Source organism: Haliotis rubra, unplaced genomic scaffold, assembly GCF_003918875.1.
Source record: "Haliotis rubra isolate DU_JTF1 unplaced genomic scaffold, ASM391887v1 Scf38, whole genome shotgun sequence".
Classification (NCBI taxonomy): Eukaryota; Metazoa; Mollusca; class Gastropoda; order Lepetellida; family Haliotidae; genus Haliotis; species Haliotis rubra.
Genome location: NW_025767057.1, coordinates 1,289,129 through 1,316,642, shown reverse-complemented (window position 1 = coordinate 1,316,642; position 27,514 = coordinate 1,289,129). Strand labels below are relative to the sequence as shown.

Below are 27,514 nucleotides of genomic sequence, written 5' to 3'. Positions count from 1 at the left end.
ACAAACAGAAGCTGTCTAACTGGAGGCAAGTGAATGTAATAGCGCTTACCGATAGATGTAACCCTATGTAATTCATAGCGGGGACAGGCACTTATTGGTAAGTACTAACATTGTATATACCATCTGTCTAAAATATTGTTTTAATTGAATAATATTACAGGCAAACAAACAAGGACGCATGTTATATATATATATATATATATATACTTGTATATATATATATACATGTATACAACTCAATTGTTGACGTAATCCATCAAGGTGTTTATATAGAACTCCTGCTGTCAACAAGTTTCCGTTTTATTCTGATTGTCTGTTATTTGTATTTTTCACAACTGTTTCCTAATTTTATCTGTAGGAACTGAGATGGGTAGTTACATCGATATGTCACGTATAAATGCTACATATAAACAGTAATACTACATATCGTGTCCCCCCAATGATAATACGTCACCTTGATATATATTTTTGAAAATTCAAATCAGACAATGACAGCTCTGAATGTTTCATTTCTACTTCATATCTGTTCGCATATACTGTAATTGCCATGTAGGTACTTACAAGTCGGTATTCTTCTAACACACACATATACACACACACGCGCGCGCGCACACACACACACTAAACGATTTTTAAATATTTTTTTCTCTCTGTTTTGTTTTTCTTTTGTCGTTTGTTTTGTCAGAAAGGCCACACCCAACACTATTCCACTTGTATATTAGTAATCCATCTGGTCATATGGGATACGGTGACTTGCTCGCGTCGGCGGGTCTGATCATCCATCCGGTTACTCGCTGCTAACGACAAGCATGAGTTGCTGAACCAATTCTAACCAGATCTTCAAGGGCCTGCCTTAGTCACGCACACGTGACACACAGTATGTAGGCAACATCAATATTCCTGTGACGTATACTTACATACTGACTCGTGCAATGGAGTTTTCACATATTCACATTAAAGTCTACGTGAACGCTGATTGACCCTGAACAATGGTCATAATTGCTGATCCCAGCTGGCACTGGAAGGCGGATATAAACACAGCTTGTGTAACCTCCGTATATAGACCAACACCTAGTCTCAGTATGTATGTATGTATGTATGTGTGTGTGTGTGTGTGTGTGTGTGTGTGTGTGTGTGTATGTGTGTGTGCGTGCGTGCGTGCGTGCGTTATTTTGACAGCAACATGTTACTACGTTTCAATTGAAAGGGAGCACTATTGAGATGGGAGATTCCTGAATCGTATTTCGTTCGTTAAGAGTTCTAGTATTACTGTTAGAACTTGGCGGAAGGGTACTGATATAGATTCAGGGGCTATGGGAGAGCAGATTATCTCTGTACACAACGATGTCACATATCGATATGTACTAATATATCAACATTCACACCCAGTACACGCCCCGCTTTACACGCCCCGCTTTACACGCCTGCGAACATGCTGCATGTGATGTACATGGATGTAATTGAGCCAATCCCCGTCAGAATACCCTTTCAAATAGATCATATATACTTTTATTCCTCCAAGGGAGAGTTTGGTACATAAGTAATATGAAGTTTAGGTATTTATACAACAAACATTGGCATAAAAGCATGCATTACGTGAGGATTCACCAAAATAGGAAAATTTAGAATACCGCCAAAAAAGGATTAATGAATCGTTGGAGACAAACATGTAATGTATATACATGAAATGGCGGAGTCACCAGACAGTAGATACAAAAGAAAATATTCAGTTTCAGTTGCAGTGTTTCTTATCACTATAACGCACCGTTTGAACGTGCCTGTTACCCCCGTTTCCCTCCCGCGTTGAGTAACATAAAAACAAACCGCGTCAGTACTCCATTAACCGACTTCGAGGCGATAGATGGTGTTCTGACTACAGAATTATACGTCACTTATGTTTGCCCACTAGCACAAACCAGAATCCGACAGGTTACGTAACCCGAGATAACACGAGCAATGTTGTCTATATATACTATAGAGCTGGCGTTAACCAGATATTCAGAGCACGTGTTGAATCTGACGCTATTTGTCTGGCTTTACCTGATGGGTTCCCCACGGCGCTGAAACACAGATGGGGAAATGAGGAAGACTTGACTCTTCTGACAAACAGAAGCAAAGGTCATCGAAACCCGTTTGTCCAGACGCCACTGCATATGCACAGTGGTTATTTCACAGTAAGTGTGGGTTGTGTACGACAGTAGTGAATGACGCATCGTCAAGTGTAGATCCATTAGTAGAAATAAATCCGTTATCAGCGAGGTCGCAGAGCGGCGATAACCGCATTCCAAGCAGTGCACGTGTACCGATAGACTAATGCTTAGTCTCTGAATATATATAAGTTTGATAGTAACAAACAAGCCCATTTAAATTGAAAAGGAGCCCCGGGGAGACCAGAGATTCAGAACCTGAACCTGAGGAAATCTAGACTTGCTTTATTTAGGGCTTTAGCACTGCAGAGAGGGCTTAGCAGTAGAGAAAATAGTGTGGTTCAGACTAGTGTACCGAATGTAAGACGGTTGTGTCTTGGCAGGACAGAAGCTATATATCACGAGTGGTGTCAGGCAGAACTGAGGCAGTGTATCACGGAACATGCACTATGATACAACGGTCTCTTCTATACATGTCAGTTTGTTGTATAACTCACACAGCATATAGTTTATCGGCAGTCTATACATTTTCAAATCTAGACAAAACTATCCAGTGATTGACGTCCCAAGCATCGAAAATGTATATAACGCTAAACGTAAGCATGAAGGTATGTTGTCCATGTCAGGGTCTTAGCACTATATGAACACTTTGTAGTTTTTTATATAGTGCTATGACCCAGGCAGAGGAAAATATATATAGACCTTGATGCTAGTCTTCTGAGTTAGAGGCATCTGTGCATCGATCTACGGAAATGGGATACCATGACATACATAAACTCGCGACCCCGACCACCTGATCCCGTTAGTCTCTTGCGACAATTCATGGGTTGATGAAGATCAATTCTAACCCGGATCTTCACCGGGCTCTCTACATATTTAAGCTGTACATGTATAATGGACTCTGCTCTTTATTCCACAATATTTAACAAGGTATTGATAAAACTAGGCCAGGAAAACTTGCAATACAGTCACTCAAAGAATCACGTTCATGTACAAAAACGATATGTTGAACTGCATCCGTGCTATACAGCATGTCTCGGCCGTCTATTACATAGCATGACGATGTTTTATGTTGCATGGGGGTGTCTTGTCCGCTTAACAGACACACATAAATAATTTATTTGGAAGGATGTTTAGAATTGTCTGGCTTAGAAATGGAGGGAGGTGCAGCATAATATATTATCTCTCTAACGGAATCTGCTGGTCAGGCTAGCTGACTTGGTTGACACATGTCATGGTATCCAATTTGCGTAGATCGATGCTCATGCTGTTGATCACTGAATTGTCTGGTCCTCGATTATTTACAGACCGCCGCAATACAGCTGGAATATTGCTGAGTGCGGCGTAAAACAACAAACAAACAACTCTGTGCTTCATGTAAAATTTCACAGACGTTATAGAAACGTTATTAGGTTGCAAATTGTCGCGAAAAAAACACCACAAACTTGAGGTCCCAATGCAGCTAATATACCCAAGTCATATACAACAAAACAGTTGTTCTTTGTATCAGGTTAGCCACCACCAGACATGGGTGTATAGTTTTGTCTGACAGTTTACATGATTTCACGAATGTATGAAACATGCCAATATAATGATAACTACCATCTGTATTTCCTAATGAGCGAGTCAGTTCTATTTTATTCCATTACCAGCAATATTCCAGTAAAGTCGGGGCAGTCTATACATATCAAGCCTGGATTAGCAAACTAGTGGTTGATAGGATGATGACTGGGACGGAATGACTAGCTAGTAGATTCTATGGTTAAATGTTGACCATAATATATGTTATAAGTTGGAATAACTGTGTGACATTTTGTGACGGTATTTATGGCTATATCCGGCGCGTGCTGTGTCTATGGACGTGGTTATGAATGGTTATCCATATATGGACGAGCCATGTGGTGTTTATATAGATATTATTACGAACAAGTGTGTCATACGACTTATACGAAACGAGTATGAAATTTTGTATAGCGAGAGCGAGGGCAATACACAGTTTTGCATGAGTTTCGTATAAGTCGTGTGGCACACTTGCGAGAGTAATGATTTCTTTATTATCCATTTTATTCATGTACATTTGTGCAGTAAAACACGGTAAGCAGGTGTGGCTGCCCTGTTTATTGACGTCACGTTTAATTGTTTAATGGCGGCACACTGGTCACAAACGACGAAATACAGAAACAATTGTTGCTAGGCAAAAGAGATATGTGCACATGTGCACGTATGATATATGTATATGATACTGGTTGTAATACGAGTGACTGGACTGAAGCAAAGCCGACACAATGCTCCACTTACAATAGGTAAGTGCTTTGTCTGGCACCGCGTCAAACCAAGCACGGCGTTACACGGTGCATGCACATTCACACATATTATTAAATAATATGAAATACTCTACGTGTCGCGCTGACCGCTTAGTGAACAGATGACATTTAAATGACCTCGGCGAATGTGGATGCAAACAGAACGTAAGGTGATGAAGGTTACACACGTGGTATACATCATCTTCGTTGGCAACATTCTCAGTGGGTAAAACAAGCCGTGTAGCGATAATCTGTATCACGCCTGTAGTATACACACTCATACATACTACAGCAGTGTCTGTAGCAGCGCCATGCATACTCACTTAATGGCCGAGATAGCCTTGCTCCAAGGACGTACTGGGTGCTAAGTACATGCATGTATGGTAATTCTATCCTTAAAAGAGGCAAGTCCTGTTATTTATATATTTTTTAGAAATTATCATGTAAACTATTAATTATTACCTTAGAGACTTGTGCAAGTCTAGGGCCGAGATATCACAATACCTTACATCTCAGGGGATTTCCTATACAGAACTACCCTGATTTCTCTGATGCCAATAAATACATTATGGACTTTTTGTGATAATATATAAGAGAATACTTGTTTAATCTGGGTGTGATATGGTAAAAGCCCGGATAGGTAGCGTTATGAATTATAGAAATGTAATTTTACTGAAAATCAGGAACGACAACAGGTGTTCACGTAATCTGTCTCACAGTCCCTGAACCACATTATTTTCCCTACTGCCCAGCCCTGCCTGCAATGCTTATATATAAGCTTTAAATGAAGCAAGTCTAGATTTCACCAGATCCTGGTTCTCCCAACTCACAGGGGCTCCTTTTCAATTTAAATTGGTTTATTTGTTGCTATCAAAATTATATATATTCAGGGACTACGCGTTAGTCTAGTGTTCGCGTAAGGGATAGCCATTGTATTCCTGCCGGTAGCACACACAGTTTAAGACCATTGGTTAATAAAGTTGTATAGGAGATTATTATATACAAATGAAATGGATGAGATATTTCAGAAAATGTACCAATTCGGTATGCATGCAATACGATTATGTATTTACATATGGTAATTGTACATTAAGCAGGATGTCATACTGGGCGTTTTTTAACTTGGGAACATATGTAATCTACCTCATACCTTTAGTGCAGCAAGTTCAATATTATTAAAAACACACATAAGTGAGTATCATCTGTAGGAGTTCCATACACCTGAAGCTGTGGTGGTTGTAGATCCCTTCCTCCACATCGTGCTGACCCCGCTGTGACGCCCCGGTAGTCAGGCCGTCACGTGATGCGTAACGCCACCTGAATGACGTGATTGTGTAGGCCATACCACGTCAACTTTGGCTACACCGCGGTGACTATGCATAAAAGTGTACATTTAAAGAACAACGTCGTTAAATCTATTATTTGAGCTCGATCACATTAACCATGCCATCTTTCCAAGTCAACTTGAACGTTTTAAAGAAATAACGTTAATTAACGTCCATTATGACCTATAGACTATACTATTCCACTAAAACAACAGAACGAATAAACTTTGTAAGAATTTAGTTCAACCAACTTCTTACCGTGGAAGTTTAAATTGAATAGTATATTTAACGGCTGCGCAAAGTACGAGATCTGAAGTATACTGCTGGATTGTTATGTCGCTAAGTGACTGTAACTATAGGGTGTACAGTAGTGGTGTTCCGATTGATTTAAATAATCGAAGATTGGTCGCAGTGACCAAACGACCAAGCAATCGATCACATTTTTCATAATCGAACATAAACGATTTTGGAACTACTGTTTTAGTCTTTGAAATACTTGACAATGGAACATATCGTTGAAGTTGTCAGGGCCTGAAAATGTGTTTAATTCTTAGAACACTCACTTCACTAACTGACTAACCATGACTGAATATTTCATGAAGACTCCGGGAAGTTTATGTTCATGATATATTAGTCATCACTTTAAAGTAGCAAGTTGCATCATGTTATACATATCTGCAATAACAACTTGGATAGGAAAATCTGAAAAATGACGCTAACCAATTTTTGTCGATGATTGTTCGTTGGTAATGAAGCAATCATCAATTGTGAGATTTACAGTGGACTATTTAACACTTGGAATCGTGGGTGCGTTACGTCGACTTCGGGAATGCCATTTATTTGGATATCTGCACATAACGACTACTCACAAGGAGCTGATGAACAGTCGGTTCTTGCATATTACATATTACATATTACATATTGGGGCGGTGGGGTTACCTACTGGTTAACCCGTTAAATTCCTCGTCACGCCGAAGGCCCGGGTTCAATTTCCCACATGGATACAATATGTGATAATACTGGAATATTGCTAAAAGCGGCGTAAAAACTCAGTCAGTCAGTCACTCAGACCTTTTCAATTTAAATTGGTTTATTTGTTGCTATCAAAATTATATATATTCAGGGACTAAGCGTTAGTCTAGTGTTCGCGTACAAGATAGCCATGGTATTCCTGCGGGTAGCACACACAGTGTGCCAGTTTAAGACCATTGGTTAATAAAGTTGTATGGGAGATTATTATATACAAATGAAATGGACGAGACATTTCAGAAAATGTACCAATTCGGTATGTATGCAATACTATTATGTATTTATATATGGTAATTGTACATTAAGCAGGATGTCATACTGGGCGTTTTTTAACTTGGGAACATATGTAATCTACCTCATACCTTTAGTGCAGCAAGTTCAATATTATTAAAAAAACACACATAAGTGAGTATCATCTGTAGGAGTTCCATACACCTGAAGCTGTGGTGGTTGTAGATCCCTTCCTCCACATCGTGCTGACCCCGCTGTGACGTCCCGGTAGTCAGGCCGTCACGTGATACGTAACGTCACCTGAATGACGTGATTGTGTAGGCTATACCACGTCAACTTTGGCTACACCGCGGTGACTATGCATAAAAGTGTACATTTAAAGAACAACGTCGTTAAATCTATTATTTGAGCTCGATCACATTAACCATGCCATCTTTCAAAGTCAACTTGAACGTTTTAAAGAAATAACGTTAATTAACGTCCATTATGACCTGTATACTATACTATTCCACTAAAACAACAGAACGAATAAACTTTGTAAGAATTTAGTTCAACCAACTTCTTACCGTGGAAGTTTAAATTGAATAGTATATTTAACGGCTGCGCGAAGTACGAGATCTGAAGTATCTTGCTGGATTGTTATGTCGCTAAGTGACTGTAACTATAGGGTGTACAGTAGTGGTGTTCCGATTGATTTAAATAATCGAAGATTGGTCGCAGTGACCAAACGACCAAGCAATCGATCACATTTTTCATAATCGAACATAAACGATTTTGGAACTACTGTTTTAGTCTTTGAAATACTTGACAATGGAACATATCGTTGAAGTTGTCAGGGCCTGAAAATGTGTTTAATTCTTAGAACACTCACTTCACTAACTGACTAACCATGACTGAATATTTCATGAAGACTCCGGGAAGTTTATGTTCATGATATATTAGTCATCACTTTAAAGTAGCAAGTTGCATCATGTTATACATATCTGCAATAACAACTTGGATAGGAAAATCTGAAAAATGACGCTAACCAATTTTTGTCGATGATTGTTCGTTGGTAATGAAGCAATCATCAATTGTGAGATTTACAGTGGACTATTTAACACTTGGAATCGTGGGTGCGTTACGTCGACTTCGGGAATGCCATTTATTTGGATATCTGCACATAACGACTACTCACAAGGAGCTGATGAACAGTCGGTTCTTGCATATTACATATTACATATTACATATTGGGGCGGTGGGGTTACCTACTGGTTAACCCGTTAAATTCCTCGTCACGCCGAAGGCCCGGGTTCAATTTCCCACATGGATACAATATGTGATAATACTGGAATATTGCTAAAAGCGGCGTAAAACCCAACTCACTCACTCACTTACTCACTCATATTACAATTGTAAACTTTGGCATCACATAATACATATGGTTAAATGAAAGAATCTGGTGTTCTTAACTCCCTTTGTGTAGTATATACAGCGTGACGTAAGTTAGAGACTAACTGACATCACCAGCAAGGCATGTAACCTTGATTACATAACGTCCAGGTGTTCACCATGCAGGGAGGCGATTTGGGGTCAGTTGCGGTGGTGGTAGTGGCTGAGGGAGGGGATGGTGGTATAGGGAGGGGGTCCTGTGTACACTTGCCGACGTATTTACATGTCATTGTGTCGTCATTGTCGTGCATGGCTACCTTTTTAAAACTTCGTGAACAGTGTCCCCATTATGTACTGAACATTAGCTGAACAAATTATGATTTAATAGAACCCGGGTATCTGCTGGCCATATGTCACTGATGACTCGCCTCCATTATATATAGAAGACATCCGGTGTAACTGCATCTCGGGGAAAACGCTCGTGTGCTAAACCACCCATGTACGTGTCTCGCTCGAATTTCTAAGGAAAAGACAAACAGTCTGTGAGACTGGCGAGTTGACAGAATGGCTGATTGGGCATACAACGTTTAGGGGGACACTCTGACTGTAGGTCGGGGGTGGAGGATATTGAAGGAGTTTCAACCATATCTGTTTTGACAGTGTATATTATAAGTGTTGACAAAAATCAGTGATTTTCACGATATATATTTTTTCTGTCGTGGCGATCAGAATGAAGGTCTCCATATCAAGCCGTTTGTCAGTATTGTCTATATCTTGGCGTGGACCTGTTGTTGGAGGTTCCAGCCTGTGTGAGTCAAGGGAATGTTTAAGTTGGAGTCATACAAGGTCCGGTTCAGTATAGCGTATCTATTTTAGACATAACTGCGCAACTTCTCGCGGTTATCTAATTAAATCATATGATGTATTATATTGGCCGTAGCCCATCCAAAGTGAAATGCACGCATAATCATGGCAGCTGTTTAATAATTAATTATGTGAAAACAGGAAATCGATCTGTAGAATGTCCAAACTGTATGAGAGCATTCGTAGAGTTAATTGTTCTCGTCGTCTTTATGTTCATTCGTTAAAGAACTCCCCCGCTGCGATGTCTCGTTAGAACAGTGTCCCGTATTGAACCTACTGTATAAGCTGGCGGTTGGGTAGCCTAGTGGTTAAAGATTTCGTTCGTCACGCCTAAGAACCGGGTTCGATTCCCCACATGGTTTCATTGTGTGAAGCCATTTCTGGTGAACCCGCCGTGATATTGCTGGAATATTGCTAAAAGCATCGTAAAACTAAACTCACTCACTCACTCACTCCATCATAAGCGCCGTATAACGAGAAACGAGGATCTTGGGGTGATACTGTCAATCACTTGTTCATCTGACAAAGAGTTGATACAATTCCAAAAGGCGCCCTGATGTACAGCGGTAACATCACTAACTGATTCGTAAAGTAACACCCACGGAAGGTTCATTTGTTTGATATTTAACCCTGTACATATACCTGTGGTCATTGTTTCGGCCCCGCATTTCGACCCCAGGTGACCCGGGACAACCTGAAATGGTCACGTCTTAACCCCACGTGGGTCACGTGACCAGTCTTCACTGACAAAGGAAATCTGCATCAGTGACACTGGTCATGTGAATATCTGGGTGGATCATTTCATGCTATCGCATCATGATAATAGAAACTATGTACATGAACTGATAATTGCTATATATAGATATGTTCCTTAGATTACAGGAGCACACACACGCGCGCGCGGTTATAAATATGTGTGATGGTAATAATACTCGGGCGCGTTACATGATCAAAACACTGACGTCACTCATGTGGTCTTTCCTATATACATGTATATTCCAATGATATATATATTTAGAGAGAGAGAATTTCACAAATACAGAGAGAGGGAGAAATTAAAACAACAACAATTAAAACATAATTGGCAATCTCAAGGGATAGGAACATGGTAAGATCGACAATGACAAGAAATCGAAAATATTGACCGATGAGCTGGTAAATCTGCTTGTATCACCGTTGCCCATGCCTCAATCGACACGTCGAAAATGCAATGTCATTACCGCAATGCAGTCACCTGCACCGAGGAAGTAGATCCACGCAGTACGCACATGTCTATTGCCGTGCATGACTCAGCCGATAGTCGGACGACCGTCACCTGATGTGGTGCCCGACCAGGTGGCTCCGCGTAATCACAGGTATACAGCTTTTATTCATCGAGAGAGAAAACATGTTGTCAAAGAGGGCGGGTTATTTATAACTTGTGAATTATCGAAACCTGGCTTCGTCAATCAGGAAGTACATGTGTCATATGTTACGTGATGATCCAAATTAATTCGGTTCAAGTAAATTAAGCAACATGTCATCTTCTCCTATTAATTATTTACAGAGTATTTTGACTTGTAAGATATTCAGATATGACATTGTATCTATAGATACATACTTCAGTAATCTACATCAGTCGTCAAAATTATTAAAAGTCCAAATTTCAGTTTCAAAATATGCCTTCTCAAAGTCAACGGTATTGAATAAATACGATTAAAAGATTTATATAACAACGCAAGACAAATAGGTCGATGCAAGCCTTGAAATCAATAAAGCCAACTCAAACCAGTGAACTAGGAAAGTGTAACGTGGTTACTATATTTAGAACATGTTGGTATATAGACAATATTAAACCTACTTATCGGCCAATGAGATAGAAGATATGTGCACCTAGAGGTCCCTCAACTTTGGCCCTGCATCTAATTTCGAGATCAACCAATCGTGTTCCGTATAAGCGTTGGCCCTTTTTCTACAGTCTGTTTCGAAATGTTCTCAATGTAATGATTGGTAAAGAGAAACCTTTTTTTATACGATATAAGGTAGAGCTGTAACTGAATGCTACTTTAACAAACACATGTTTAAAATCACTGGCTCCATATACTTTCTTCGCCCTAAAAGGAAGTTGTAGTTATTCCGAAGAGAAAGAGCTATGAATAAATATATGACCTTTGACCGTAGTCACATGATCAGCTGATCATCTCATTTCAATATGGAGGCTTTTGCCGGGCAGTCTGACAGATCAGACCATGCCATGGTAGTGTAGACCTAAATACGCAGATGTTTTATGTCCGGAAGTAGGAACATATTGCATGAATTAGACATTATGTAATCGCCTGATCCTGTTTCTTTGACTTCTGTGGACTGTGGTAAGTTATGAAAGCTGTATTTTATTAAGACGCCATGCGACATTTCGCGGAAATTATGTTGTCTGTCAAATGGAGACATGAATTACACGTTTACCGTTACGTTTGTATTTATGGTGTATGTTCATATTTATACTCAGTTCCAACACTTTTATGTTTCGATTGGTCCTTTTAATGTAAGGGTTCCAAGTAAAACGCTGTTATAATTTTCTTTCACGAACTGTACAGTACACAGACATAGATCTTATAATCAGCGAGGCAAATTCACTCGTGGTCAATCATCAGTGATCACGATATATGTATTCGTTCTATATACTGCTATTTGCTTTCATGATGTGACAGTGTTATTCCGAAAGGTAATTCATATGTCTGTAAAGGAGCTGATATATTTGGACGTTGTTTAATCTTTTCATGTGAAGGAATGAACAAAGAAAGTGCAAAGGTCACTCGTGTCTTCATTTCTTGACAGTGGTCATGTTTACGTATTGTGCCTTTGTGCCTTTGTGTTTCACTCTTCGGACCGTGGTCAGCAGAATCACTTATGTTTGCCTCAGTCACACAGTCTGATTACTTGGAAATCTCATTAATATATTTTTATATATACACCAATGGTCACAAGGCAATACTATTAGTAATTAAAAAAGCGTAATGATGACATTTGTATTTTGGTCAAGTTCTCATGACAGTAAACATACTTTTCTATACTACACTCCACATTTTAGGAGCTTTGTTATTCTTTGTATTTTTGTTATGTTCATGTCTACAGAATAAGACAATTCTTGTTAGTGAAAATATTAACAGATTTTTAACCACTTGTTGACTAATTGAAATGTTGACCTTAGGCTGGGCATATTTTGCATACTGTTATTTCATTATGTATAGATCTATTACACATTAAAGCTTTCAAAGGCCTACATTGTCTTCAATCTAAGTTGTTAACCATAATGCTGTAAATTGATAGATGTGACTTAGTTAACATTCTAGTTTGTGCTGGAGAACCCTTGAAGGTCTGGATTAGAATTGGTTTTCAGCAACCCATGCTTGTTGAAAGAAGCGACTTTCGCAGGATAGGGTGGTCAGACTTGCTGACTTCATTGACACGCCATTGTATCCCAATAGCATAGATCGTGCGTATGCTGTTGATCACTGGATTGTCTGGTCCAAACTCGATTATTTACAAACTGTCATCATTTAGCTTGAATATTGCTGAGTGCGGCGTTGAACAACATTTAAAATGCATAAATTTATTGTGCTGTGAGACTTCGACAATGTGCATGTGATATAAATGCTATTCATCTTTTCAGAGTGTGATAGGAACTTCAACATCTGTCCTGTGTGAATAAATCTCTACAGAATGAGTCTTGGTTTTGTTGGCCGGCTGTTCTCTGGGATTAGAGGATATTACAATGAAATCAATGGTGCTACACTCACTGGTGCAATTGATGTCCTAATAGTGGAGCAAGAGGATGGAACGTATTTGTCATCACCATTCCATGTTCGTTTTGGAAAGATGGGTGTTCTGCGGTCAAGAGAGAAAGTGGTAGGGAAATAAAAAGTTTTTTCAGGATACCTGTACTTACTGCTGCTGGGCACTGTTAATACAATGTTATGTCGATTCCTGAAAAGATCAGCATCATTTGTCATTATGAGTTTTCATTAGAGTTTATAGTAATAAATTCATATGTACTGGGCAGACTATCAGCCATTAAAATACACCTGGTTTTCTCAAGTTACAAATATTTAATTTGCTTATAGCAGTAGTATTTCCATCTATGTATCTGTAAAATTGTCTCTACATGATGAATACATTTGGACTGTTAAATGAACAATTAATATGGTTTCATGTATTAATGATAATAAAGTTAAGGCAATCTTTGAAACAGGTTGATATTGAGATCAATGGTGAAGTGGTTGACCTGCATATGAAACTTGGGGAGGCAGGAGAGGCATTCTTTGTCCAACAAGTTTGTGAGCAGTCAGAGGTAAGAGAAAACTAGATGTTTCAAGTTATGTGTTGTCATGTTTCTAACCAACATGTTCTGTGGTATTCACTTATTTGTAGAACATGATTATATTTTAATAAAATGAATATGACTTTTCTGCTTGTTATAATTACTGTGGTACTATGCTAATGATGTCTGAATAACATTGTTATGTATTGAAACTGTGATTTAAGACCATTACAGAGCAGAACCAGTTACGTTTTTTTCCACAGTTATGTTCATGTCAAACATTAAATGTATTCCAAGGAGACAGCATTTTCATTCTGTGACTATGTTACCACCCTCTTCTAGGAATTCCCTGAATATCTGGCAACATCACCGATTCCCTCCTCAATGGCGCTGATGATGGATGGTGTTCAGGGACTGAAGCTCCAGGCACAGCAGTCCGATGAGGCCAAGGTCACCGAGTGGCAGCAGAGGTCACTCCATGGAGCTATTCCTGAGAACACAGAGGACGAAACGTCCATCATTCACACAATATCATTGAAAGACCTCAAGAGTGATAGCTCACATGATGAGCTGTCATCTGCGGGCAAACAGAGGCGAAAAGTTTACACAAAGAAGAAGCAAAAGTCAGGAAAAGCCTCCCCAAGAGCTCATCTAACTGGATCTGATCAAGACGGAGTTTTCGAGATGGACACATCGGAGTCCTCTGATGATGAGCTCAAGAAGCTTTCTGTCATGTCGAAGAGTCTCAGTATGCCGTTACCCCAGTCAGCAGAGGACAAACCCCACATCAAGAGCTGGAGGAAGAGTTCAACTATTGAGGCATTTATGCATCCTTTGAGTGAGCCAGAAATGGACCCTGCAGATCCTAACAGGTAAGCTTATGTTTACACTATTTACAGGGTAAACTTGCACAAAACAATCTTGATGCCATTGTGATCATATTCCCATAACCCTCCTACTGTGATATAGACTCAGGAGAATCTATTGCAAAGATAGTCTTGCAAGTGGGACCTGTACCATAGAAAGTTAGTAAAAAGTACTGGCTCTCTTCTTGCTGAACAGTAAGTAGAACTTCTATTGATAGTTTGTTCGAGAGCCAAGTACTGACTTTTGATAATGTATCAGCACATATATGTTATAGTGTTCCTGTGATTCCAAGGCAAGGTCTCTAAAACTCAAACTACAAGTAAGAAGTTGTTAATGAGGACTGGGTTGGCAACAATCGGTGACCTGGTTGACTGCATGTCATAATGACCCACGTGCATGGATTGTTGTCATACCATCAACCACTGGTTTGTGTGGACCGGATTGATTGACTGTCATTCATGGTATTATTCCAGCCCACTTCCATCACGCTGCTCGAGCCCCAAGAGTGACACTGAGGTTGATATTCAGCGTGTAGAAGACTCACAGCGGTCACTGCTGATGGAGGATAGTGGGACATGGGAGTGGGGAGCCTTTCCTACACCCCCAACATCTGAACTGAATGTTCCAAAAACTGACAGTCAGGTTAAAGAGGAGGAGGGTGAGTTAACAGTCACCACTTTCCACTATTTTACTGCTCTCAAAATGGATTCAAAACTGGTTGAGTTTAAAAAAGAGATACCTTTGCTGATAAGTGTCATGTCATAGTGACTTTGGTATTGATGTTAAATTGTGCAAACATTCTAAAATTCCAAAGGAGGTCACCATATTTTTGTGGAAATTAGAGGTTGGTCAGAATTCAGTCTTGTCACTGCCATGTATATACAGAAAGGCAAGCCATTTTTCTTGACAGTCAGTGTCGAAAGGAAGTTTTAATGTTGAAGATCTTCATTAAGTTTGGAATAGTAACCGGATTATGTTCTGACACAGTCATGAAACATGAATTTTGAAACCATTATGGTAAACAAAATTAGCAGTTGCAAATAACTGCCAAAAGAATATGAAACCCATGATAATTGTAACTATAAGCAGTAGTTTTATATTATGTTTTGTTACCATGGTTACAGCCTCTAAGCAGCAGGGTGGTGGTCTGTTCAAGTTATGGAAGAAGACGCCAGACAAGGACATAAAAAAAGCGACAAAAGAGATCTACCTGGATGAACTGACTCTAGAAGACCCAGAGATGGCCAAAATATACCTGGGTACACCTAAAGGGTAGGTACTCCTGATGGGAAAATCCTATTGGTCAGTGGTGGCACCATATAGGAGACTGGACAGTTGGTAGTTGCATGTTCTGGAGAGACATGATGAGGTGCAGTGGACCAAACAATTATGATAGTCTGTGTTGCTTTGCTTCTTTTGTTTGCTAAACACAGGTTTAAGTTTCCCTGCATAACTGTTGTTTGTTTGGACATATAAAGTTAGCCCTGGTGACTTGGTTCCAGGTTCCAGTCAATCAAGGAGAAAGAAGATGACACAGAATCTGGCCGCGGACCTTCACTGCCCCAGTCTCCACATTCTGTAGAGGGAGCCATTGGTGGACCATCGGTTAGCTTCCTTCAGTCCGAGGTTCGCCATCTTGGTCGAGTGTCACTGTCGCTCTGTGGTGGCCTTAGTGACCCCGATGGTGTCAACCTTGACAAGTTCATGCAGAAGGTTGTGACCTTTGATGACCTCAGTGAGAACCCAAATATGATCGCCAACCCTGACTTGGTGGTCAAAGTGGACGATGCGTATGTATCATTCAGCGATGATTTGAGTTTCTGGTTAATGGAATATTAAGTCATGGTTCCCTTAAAGGTCACATGCAACGTAAAACACAACTTTGCAGATTCTGATACCTTTCGGTATGGACTTACCGAAACAAATCATCAAAATGCAAATTCAACTTATGAAGTTGAAAAATAACGCGATGAAAAAAAACGTGCGAAATTGGAGTTCAAACGATTCACTAATTTTCCCCCAGCACTTGGGGGAATTCAAGTGGTTTCAAAAGCTGGGCTGCGCTCATAGCACATGCGCAGTGAAATAGGTTCGCGCAGCTTGGAAGCGGGTTGTTCGGTGAAGGCTTTGGTGTGAGCTATTTTTCTAATGTTTTGTTGATATTTCACAGGCGCGAGCTTTTTATATGTTATGACAGTAGATTACCGATTTAACTGTTTATATAATTTCATTTGTCTATTTCACCACACATTCTTCTTACCGAGTCACTTTCTCAGTTCGATACTTAAAAGCAATGTCATTATTTAGCTTTGACAGAATTTCTAACTGTGATATAGATATGTCGTTGTCACAGTCAAAACTCAATGTCTGTTTTGTTGACACCTATGTGTCTGCCTGCCTGTCTGCTAATGACAATATTCAATACACAACTTCGATCACTGACCACATGCAATTTGAACCTATCAGGCTATACACCATAAACAAAACGCATTGATTTATGGCCCGAGTTCGGTCGCTGTCACATTATGTAATTACACAGACAGGCAGGTGTGATTCTTGTACACATGACATGTTATGATGTCTGTTGACTGCAAAATGTTATACACAAAAAATGAGCATGTATTTACAAAACGCAACATCTCTATATATACACACACAAGAGGGCATCTGCAAATGAACCAGCCGTTACACTTAAGTGCACACCCACCCGCTCTGACTTGGTTCGGTATCGCGGCGACTCGTTTCTTGTAAAGTAAACCCAAGTACAAAATATTGCACTTTTGATTTGCGATTGTACGCTTATAATTTTGTTTATATGTTTTTTCATAATCAGCAATGTATATTATATGTCATGAATAAGTGATAATTCTGTTTTAATTATGTTTGATTTTTTGGTTGCATGTGACCTTTAAGCTCAGTCAATACACAGTAAAAGTTGTTTCCTCTCAAACAAATTGTGTGCTGATTTCATATAAAGGCTTACTTAAGAGCTTTTTTTGTTTGTAGGCTTTCTTGGCATTACTGTGAAATATCAAAGATAATCATTAACAGAACATTTCTACATGCCCTCCCTGTTGATGTTACCATAGTGACTCTGTATATTTCCAGATATTTCAACTGGGCAACCGCCTCGCCAATGATTTTATCACAGATGGTCTTCCGACAAGATCTACCAGAGGTACTTACTTCCATTGCCTGCTTCAGCTCACTATTAATAACTACAATTGTTTATCATTTTTATGGACCGCCTCCGTGGTGTAGTGGTTAGAGCGTCCGCCCGGAGAGCGGAAGGTCGCGGGTTCGATCCCCGACCATTATACCAAAAGACGTTAAAATATGGTACTTGTTGGTCCCTGCCTGGCGCTCGGCATTAATTGGTACAACAAGGACTGGTCGGCTCTATAATGTGTCTGAGTGGGGTATTCATGCTTCTCTGCGGCATGGTGTCTCAGTGGGCTAGCACTATAAAACCAGTTAAGTCTGGGCTAGTACAAGCAGCCGCACATCCACATACACACGCATGCACGTCGTCATATGAGCGAAATATTCTCAAGCACAACGATAAACCTAATTCACCTCACCTATCATTTTTATGGGGACAGTGGGGTAGCCTAATGGTTAAAGCGTCCTCTCGTCACACTGAAAGCCCAGGTTCTATTCCCCACATGGGTACAATGTGTGAAGCCCATTTCTGGTGTCCCCCACCATGATATTGCTGGAATATTGCTAAAAGCTGTATAAAACCATACTCACTCACTCACTCACTCACTATCATTTTTATGTGACATGAGAAGAGTGGTTAATATGAATTGATGGTTTACATGAAAGAAAATATAGTGAATGGATGTTTTTAACATGATCAAACTCATCAAAGACCTGTTTACCAGAATACCATGTGTATGATAATGTGTAAGTAGTTGTTTATGAAGTATTATCTTGTTTCAGAGTACGAGTCAAACACTGATCAAAGAGCACATGCCAAAGAAGGAGAAGAAGAAGGGTTATTCCTGGTTCTCATGGCGACGTGGTGATAGTGCTGTACCCCCCTCGTCTGCTTCCAGTGCTTCAGAGCTCAACATAGACACATCCTCCAACAAGTCTGTGAGTACTCTCTGTACATCTGCATACGTCTGCTAACATGCTGAAGCTGCCTAGAGGCCAAACAATGTCAGGTTGACATCAGGTCAATTTGTCTTCAAATAATCTTTCTGGTTTTTAGGCAGGCTGAAAGATACTTTTGAAATAAATAGTTTCATTCAAGCACAGCATGTTTTATTTCAACCTTTGTGTAATTCAGGGCTCGATTTAAGAGATGTTAACTTACTTGCACTGGGTGCAACCTAAGATAAAAACCTACTTGCACCAGCCCAATTCCAGTTGCACTGCTTTTATTGGAATATGTAATGAAAGAAATATGCTATGAATTATTTAGATGTTTTATTCAGAGGTTTACCCACTCAAAATTGACTTGCACCTGGTGCAAGTTAGACTAATAACAAGGCTGCACTTTGTAATATTAGGTTGCACCAGTGCAAGTATCAAAGCACTAAATCGAGCCCTGTAATTGTATGGTGATCTCATCCATATATCTTACAAATGATGTAGTGATATTATACTGATATTGCCTGTGTGTGACTCTTGAAGGAAAGAAATGTTCTTGTACAGATACCTCAGTGAAAATCGCTGTTGCCATGGTTACAGTTCCTGAAAGTTTACAACCAGATAGCTTCTGTTTTAAACACTGCTTTCTATATCACAATGTCAGGCTGTTGGCTGTGACTGTGAGGTGCCAGTTCCCTGAATGTAGTTTGTATATTTTGTCAGAACCTGAGTGATGTTGGCAGTCCCCCTACAAGTCCCCCTCCCAGTGTAACAAGCACTCCACGCAAGGTTAAGAAGGACAGCAATGCTGAAGGGTAGGTTCACAGAACTGTCTTATCTTTGTAACACCCACAGAATATTGCCATGTTTCCCTGGAAATGTTTTCCATTTCTTGGCAATATGGTTTCCTGGGCATTATGAAAGGTACATTCCTGAGACTGACCCATCATATTCTGACTGTATTAGTGATGTTCACTTACACCCTCAGTAGGGGCGATGGGGTAGTCTAGTGGTTAAAGCGTTGGCTCATCACGCCGAAGACCCGGGTTCGAATCCCCACATGGGTACAGTGAGTGAAGCCCATTGCTGGAATATTGCTAAAAGCAGCGTAAAACCAAACTCAGTCAGTGAGTACACCCTCAGTAGAACCTGAAGCTGAATTGATTTAGGCAGATAATGACTATTATGATCAACTCTCTGACTTCAGTCTAGAAGAGCACCACACCTCCAGTGAACCAGACACCGACCACTCAGAGAAGGACAGCATTGGCAGTCCAAAGACTAGTACTGTGGAACCCAGCATTGCCAAACCTAGTGTTGTTGAAACTAGTAGTCCCAAGAGTCTGACCCCGGGGAGCCCTCGGTCAGGGAGCGTCAGTCCTAGCTCCCGGGCCAGCAGTGTCAAGAGTGACCACAGTGGTCACAGTGTTAAGAGTGACAGTGCTTTTAGCATGAGTGCCAAGAGTGATGTGATAGCCAGTGTTAGTGCCAAGATAGAGGAACAAACTGCCAAGAATGAAGCCAAATCTGATGATGAGGAATCTTTCAGGCCTGATAAATTTAAGAAGACACTCAGGCTTTCATCAGAACAGATTGTAAGTACATGTACTTGTTTTATACTGACATGGTTCATTGTGTTTGAAGATTTGTAATGATGATAATTTTATTATAACCTTTGACTTGAGTGTAGTGACGTAGTAGGTGTCTCTACAGTTAAGACAATAGAGTTGCTTCCCTTGCTGATCATGGCTTAGATCCTGGATTCTGCCTGATCCTAATCCTTGATCTCAACACCATATTCATGCAACTGTGCAGACTTGCATCCCTAAAGCATGAAGGAATCCTTTGATCATGAGCTCTAAAGATTGTCTTTAAAAACATTCTTTGTTTGTCAGAACCATATCCATCCTCATTGGTTTCACCATAATGGTAAACGTCTGAGACATGTGTCACTGCTAGCTTTCCATCCACATATAGATAACACACCCAGATATGCCTGAAAAATCCTGTTCAGCACAGGGTTGAATATAACTTGATCACTCCAAGATTTGAATCTAACCATCTCTTTGTCACTTCAGAGCAAGCTGAAATTAAAGGAGGGTCAGAATGAAATATCCTTCTCCGTGACAACACAGTACCAAGGCACAACACGCTGTTCATCTCACATCTACCTGTGGAAATACAGTGACCACATTGTGGTGTCCGATATCGATGGAACTATCACAAAGTAAGATCAACTGGTGACACAACTACAAGTATTGCTGTAGTATCTCATCTGCGAGTTGCAGACATAACTTGTGGAATGGTCTACTATCACTTGTATATAACAATAGTGCAGTTTGTGGTATTCAGCAAAGTGTTGGAGACAATATATTCAATCAGTGATGGGCCAAATGTTGTTAGACCTCAGCCAGTGTTATTAAAGTCTTGTCAATCATAGGGGCGCTGGGTTAAAGCCTAGTGGTTAAAACGTTTGCTTGCCATGCCGAAAATCTGGCTTCGATTCCCCACATAAGTATAATGTGTAAACATTTCTGGTGTCCCCGTCAGTGATGTAGCTGGAATATTGCTAAAAGCGGCGTAAAACAGCAACTCAGTCAGTATTATGTGTAAAACCCATTTTCGGTGTCCACTGCCGTGATATTGCTGGAATATTGCTAAAAGCTGCGTAAAACTGTACTCACTCCCTCACTTGTCAATCCTAATTGTTCCAAAGGTCTTGTCACACCCTGACAGTCATTGTGCCATCATCTTCTCCCATACATGTAGTTTCTGTTGCATGAGAGACGTTTAGATCACACATGGTTTGCTTGATTACAGGTCTGATGTCCTGGGTCAGATACTGCCCATTTTAGGTCGAGACTGGTCACAGTCTGGAGTAGCATCGCTCTTCACAAGGATACAGAAGAATGGCTACAAGTTGCTGTACCTCTCTGCTCGAGCTATAGGCCAGTCCCGTATCACCAAGGAACTGCTGAGAGGCATTAAGCAAGGGGAGCTGGTTCTTCCTGAAGGGCCGCTGCTGCTCAACCCAACGTCTCTCATCAGTGCTTTCCATAGGTCAGTATGTTTTGGCAACCTGTTAGAATTTTTCGTCTGGAAAATCTTTCTCTTAGAATTGTGGATTAACAACATCCACTGTGCACCTTTTAATTGAGAACACAAAATTTGTGAAAAATTTTGGTTCCAAGGTTTGTTTGTTAATGTTGCAGTCTGTAAAATGGTGGTGGTCATGTTAATGTTAACTACAGAATCAAACCTCCAGGTTATGGTGATGTGTTGAGTCTGACCTCCCAAAGTCATTGAGTCTGACTTCCCAGAGTCATTGAGTCTGACTTCCCAAAGTCATTGAGTCTGACTTCCCAAAGTCATTGAGTCTGACTTCCCAAAGTCATTGAGTCTGACTTCCCAAAGTCATTGAGTCTGACTTCCCAAAGTCATTGAGTCTGACTTCCCAAAGTCATTGAGTCTGACTTCCCAAAGTCATTGAGTCTGACCTCCCAAAGTCATTGAGTCTGACTTCCCAAAGCCATTGAGTCTGACCTCCCAAAGGTTTTGGTTGTTTCTAGTAGCAGGCCCCATATCAGGTGTACCCTGTCGTGATGATGCAGGAATATTACTAAAACTAGTAAAAGCGGCGTAAACCAAACTCACTCACTCACTGTAGTGGCAGGCATAGGTAATCACAGTACCATAAAGGAACATGATTCTGAATGCCTCATGTACCTGCTCTACCAATGACAGATATGACTACAATGAGAACTGGTTTGTGTGCATATGTGGTATGACAGTTTGTCATTGTAACCTATTAACTAGATGTCATGCTATCGCCCACATGTTATGACACATGTCACTGCAATGATAATTTAGATCATTGCTGGGTAAGACTACAGAATACTGGATACCTTCCGCCATCTTTGAAAGCATGCAAATTTACTTAGGGTTAGGGTAAGGTTAGGGTAAAGTTTAGGGTTAGCATAAGGTTTAGGGCTAGGGTTTGGGTTAGGGTAAAGTTTAGGGCTAGGGTTAGGGTTAGGGTGACATGACAGTAAACAATAATGCTGGTAGGTATCCGGTATTCTGTAGGTGTATCCATTGCTGACAACAACACCAATCATATACACACACATACTTATACTTATACTACTTATAATACTGTCAATAGTCATTGCTTGTGTGAGAAGGGATAGTTAAGCCAAGTATTTTCTTGTTTGTTGTAGGGAGGTTATCACGAAAAAGCCTGAAGAGTTCAAGATCAGCTGTTTGAAGGATATTAATGCCCTGTTCACTCGAAGCCCGTTCTATGCAGGATTTGGCAACAAGATTAATGTAAGTTGAAATATTTTTATATAATTTTTTAATATAAATCTGACATCATATTTGAGATTCCCCTGCTATATAATGCAGATCCCTTGAGTTGAAAATGTTTTTTCATTTTTGTTTTTTTACAATGCTTGTTGTGTCAACAGGATTTCTTTTTCTTTTAGGATGTTTGGGCATACAGAGCTCTCAACATCCCCAATTTTCGTATCTTTACAATCAACCATCGTGGAGAGCTGCGTCATGAGCTGTCAAACACGTTCCAGTCATCGTAAGTTGTCATTCTTATGACTATGTAGAACAGGACCGCCTCTGTGGTCTGTTTAAATGAGTCTACACAATGCTTATATTCTGTTAAGAAATTGACACTTGAAAGATAGTTTTGGGGATCACAGAACCATGGTAATTTCACTTTAGTTAGTTGGTTCTATTGTTTCAGTTACACCCGAATGAGTGACGTCGTAGACCACTTCTTCCCCCCGGTGGAAAAGTCTCAGGCATGTCTGGAAGAATTCAGTTCTGTGAGTTTCTGGAGGGAACCACTGCCTCCCATTGATCTTGAACTGGTTGATGAAACAAAAGTAGGCAAAGGCGATGGTCGAAAAGTGGAAGCAAAGAAGGAAATCAAGAGATGACCACTAGGGACAGCCCCACTACCCAGAATGGGCTCCATGGATCGGGTTGATAGTAAGACTCGACGGTCAGTGTGGACGTTACCACTGCCTTTTATGTCCTAGTGTAGTTCATCATCATTACTTTTGTCTCTTGGACATTGTGTAGCCAGTGGATGCTGGTCATCCTTTGACCTAAAATGAACCATCAGTTTTGGTCAGCAAAATGGTGACAATGATCCCAAGTGTCTCTTCTGATGAAACAAGAACATGAAGGTGACAGACGCCCCAGGAAGCTCATCAAGGAGAGGCCGAGGATGAGTCTCATCTCCTGTCTAGCTTGAGATTGTACAAACCTCATTGGACTTGTCATACCAGTCCAGCTGAACAAATAGAAGATAACATTGTACAGCCAACCCACATCCTGATCACCTTCGATGCAAGTCAAGAAAGCCAGGTCACTGAACACTTCCAATCCCTGGGCTGTCATTTTATTGACATCCTAATTGTGTTCCTTCACCAGTTCTAGTCCGTGGTCAAGCATTTAATTGTATACTAATCAAAGTATCTGGTCCAGATTGTTAGTATAGTTTTACATAATGATGTCACTGCTTGATGTAGCATTGCACACGGTCTATGCAAAGGTGCACTTCAACGGTTGATGGAAACACACTAGACAATCAATCTTCCGGGATGTTAGAGACACATGTTAGAGATATGTTGTGAGTGATAATAGCATTACCTATAGCTGTATATACATATTCCCACACCAGTGATACAACGTTTACCCTGTGATACAAAACGTGCCAGGCTGTGACAAGCTGTCTCTTCATCTTTCAAGCATGATGAGAATGCCATCTGATCTGTATTGTTTTCTTATGCTAACACACCTAAATGATTTACTCATATCATCTTGTCAGATATGCTATGATTACCCAGATGTGGGATTCCACCACAAACATTGTTTTTAAAATTTACTAATCTAGAGTTACTTCCCTTCATGTGAAGAAGTAGCCATAACATACATGAAGCATTCCCATTTGACTGAAGGAGAGTTATCTCCCTTTGCCAAATATATTTTCCGAATGCCCTTGAGACGAACTAACAGCTGACCAATGTCATTAACAATGCAACCCTGACCAAAACAAAGTCTCCAAAGATGACCATCATACCTCATTAGAGTAATGGTTACCATGGTTACTAACATGTTACAAAATGAGTGTTGAAGCTGAGAGGCAATTGAATGATACAACCAAATGATGTATTAATTACTATATGTACATTGTAAACTTTGTAAGTCTTTAAGCCCATACAAACAAAGTATGTTCAGAAAATGTAGCAGCATAATGTCTGCCGTGAAACCATTCTCTGTTTCTATGTTTCTTCATATTCAAATCATGATATTAGCTGTCATAGCCATGTACTTAGTTCAATATATAATCATTGTTCCCATGTCAAAGCAAAGAGTCGCTTAATGTTTGAACATTATGTGGTCGATGCACCCAGAGTGACCAGACCGAGAAGTTGTGATGTAATTGCACTATTGGTGTGATGCGGCCAAAGACTGTTTTTTCAGTAACATGTCGATTGTGATACTCCATGTGACTGCTCAATGTCTGTCTTAAATGGCGCGTGGATGTTTCAGTATGAAGCACCTCCCTTGAAAATAGATCTCCCTCAGCAGTCTGAGCATGTTGAGGAAGTAAGAGTTATCCCCCCTGCAATCAGCATTGTGCTATCTGTGATTGGTGTTTCATCTCATTGCTCATGCACACGACAGCATTTCATCATAGTAGACGTTATTTTTATATCCTTGAAGTATTACAGTTGTATATGTTCATCTAACCATAGATGTAATAGATGAAGCTCCTGAGTGTAGGGATTGCCCTGTGTGGTCACTGTGGTGATGTTTCACAGCCTGCATGACTGTATCCCCAGTTGATGTGACGATATAGCAAGTGTGGTTAGCTGTATGAGGATGCTACCTGTGGGGTGATGAGAAGGATAATAAATGTCATGCTATGGTTACTTCATCCTTCTCTCATCTCTTAAGTGTTTGAAATAACCACTTTATGTGTAATATGAATGCAAGATTTACTCGATATTTGGTTAACATGCATCTAATTATCATTCATCTAATGGTAGCACTCGTCATGAATAGCTGCAAAAATGCTGATGCGGCATAAACCAATATTCACAATGCACTCTAATGGCAACTGAATAGAAGTGATCTGTAGTGAGTATATGCTGATGCTGTTGCTACAATGTCTTGCCATTCTTGTCTCCCGAAGTGATACTATGTCTGATTCATCTGTCTCAAGTTGCTGGGACTTGTGTGTGTTTACATAATTCACGCAAAGCACAGTATTTATTGTTCATCCTATTTGTGACTTGCAAGGAAAGCATGCATACATCAGTGTGTGAATCATTGAAGTTTCATTATTTTGTCCACATTATGATTTGTTCCTCATTGATAGGTAATTCTTGACATCAGTGACCTACCATCAGTGTAGTTGATTGTACACTCAGTGAGAAGCAGCTGATCTCATTTGTTAACGTGGTGGTAACCTGGTGATACTTCATTTTGTCCATGTGTAGTCCCATCTTTCATTGAGACACCATGACACCACGTCATCCTGTATAGAATTACCATCCATCACTTGATTAATCACGTTTTCTTTCTACACAAACTTGCATTTCTCCTGTGGTAGAAATTTACAGTATGTTCACTTTTCTTGTAATCCAGCTGAGACAAACTCAGTATTTTTAGCAAGAGTGTTTTTCTGACCGGATGGTTTTGTTTTCCTTTGTCTATACGTATTCACCGCTAACTGTAAATAGTGTGCTTCTAGTGCTATGTTATAACTGTGAAGGGTTTCTTAGTATGTTTGCCTTTGTAGAAATATATGCATACATATAGTGAAACCTTGTTAATCTGGATGACAACGCTAAAGTGGAATCATCTGGATTAAAGCTCCACATCATCAAGTGATGTATCAGAGCTGTAAATATATAGATTTTACCCAATCAAATCATCTGGAAGGCGAGGTTACCTGACCAACAAGGTTTCACTATAATCTTATCTGTACATATCATGAAAGTATAGATACACTATCATCTTCATAATACCTACACCTCTGTATACTGGACAGGAACCCAGGGAGTAGATGGGCTGATTCAGTGCATTTAACTGAAAAATATATTTTACATGTTCTCAAATTTGACTTGGGCATTCCTTGATTGTATTTATCTTCTGTATTTCCCAAAGGATTAGATACTTTCAGAACAGCTGATCAGTCACAATGGCGCTGTGATGTGTGGTTTGCCTGTCCTGTTTGTATAGGTGTAGGGACATTAGCAGGAACGGAGACTGAAGCCTGATAATTATCACAGTATTACTTTTCAAGTAATATTATAAAACAAAATTTTGAAATAGTGAAAACTAATAATTGAACTCACTATCCTTTCATAAGGACATGCAAGATATATTTTTATCAAAATTATTAATCATAAACATGCTAAATTTGATAAAATTTATAAAAAAGGTAAAATTAAGAAATGTTTCTAAATATCTCTTTGCTTATATTTTATTAAGGCATCACTTTTGGAAAATTGCTGCTTGCTTCTTTGTATATTATCACCCAAAATTCAAAAGAAGAGATATCAGTGTGTTCTGAAAGGGAATTCTGCATGACAGTTTAGTAAGTTTGCAAGTATGTGGAATAGCTTGATCATTTTAATTTAGGTCATGGGGTAATCACATTCCTAGGCTAGTGTATCTGGCTTGTGCAACCCGTGTTGGGTGTGCACTGCTGCACTCTTGGCATGCTGTGGACTGTGCATAATGTCCCTAGTTCTAGGGGATGCTGATTGCCTGTGTTCTCCTCTATCAACATCTCATCATGTGTATATGTGATCATCCATAAATGTGTTATTGACTATTTTGTTATTAAGTGCGACTAGAATTATCTGGTTATGATACTGTTATTTTGTTTCAGCTGATGGTGTATGTTTTATGTACCCATATGAATAAATGAACTATTATGAA

The 27,514-nt window shown here is 39.9% G+C and overlaps 1 protein-coding gene across 3 annotated transcripts; it reads left to right on the top strand.

Annotated features, from left to right (window-relative positions):
* LOC124286265 (phosphatidate phosphatase LPIN3-like) lies at nt 1–27,514 on the top strand. Of its 3 annotated transcripts, none has more exons than XM_046722613.1 (16): nt 1–97; nt 12,920–13,155; nt 13,499–13,597; nt 13,910–14,439; nt 14,908–15,092; nt 15,559–15,706; nt 15,937–16,224; nt 17,543–17,612; nt 18,380–18,535; nt 19,259–19,350; nt 19,743–20,130; nt 20,614–20,762; nt 21,356–21,595; nt 22,756–22,864; nt 23,023–23,126; nt 23,295–27,514. In XM_046722613.1, exons 2-16 carry the CDS (start codon nt 12,970–12,972, stop codon nt 23,488–23,490), a joined length of 2,940 nt encoding a protein of 979 aa, XP_046578569.1. In that variant the 5' UTR covers nt 1–97; nt 12,920–12,969; the 3' UTR covers nt 23,491–27,514. The 3 variants fall into 3 exon arrangements, with proteins under 3 accessions (XP_046578569.1, XP_046578570.1, XP_046578568.1); XM_046722614.1 differs by lacking the exon at nt 1–97 and adding an exon at nt 10,542–10,625; XM_046722612.1 differs by lacking the exon at nt 1–97 and adding an exon at nt 11,449–11,618.

Coding starts and splice junctions, on each gene's coding strand:
- LOC124286265 (XM_046722613.1), top strand. CDS start 12,970: ATGAGTCTTGGTTTTGTTGGCCGGCTGTTCTCTGGGATTAGAGGATAT. Junction 20,131..20,613: donor GGCTTTCATCAGAACAGATT/GTAAGTACATGT, acceptor TTGTCACTTCAG/AGCAAGCTGAAATTAAAGGA. Junction 20,763..21,355: donor ATCGATGGAACTATCACAAA/GTAAGATCAACT, acceptor GCTTGATTACAG/GTCTGATGTCCTGGGTCAGA.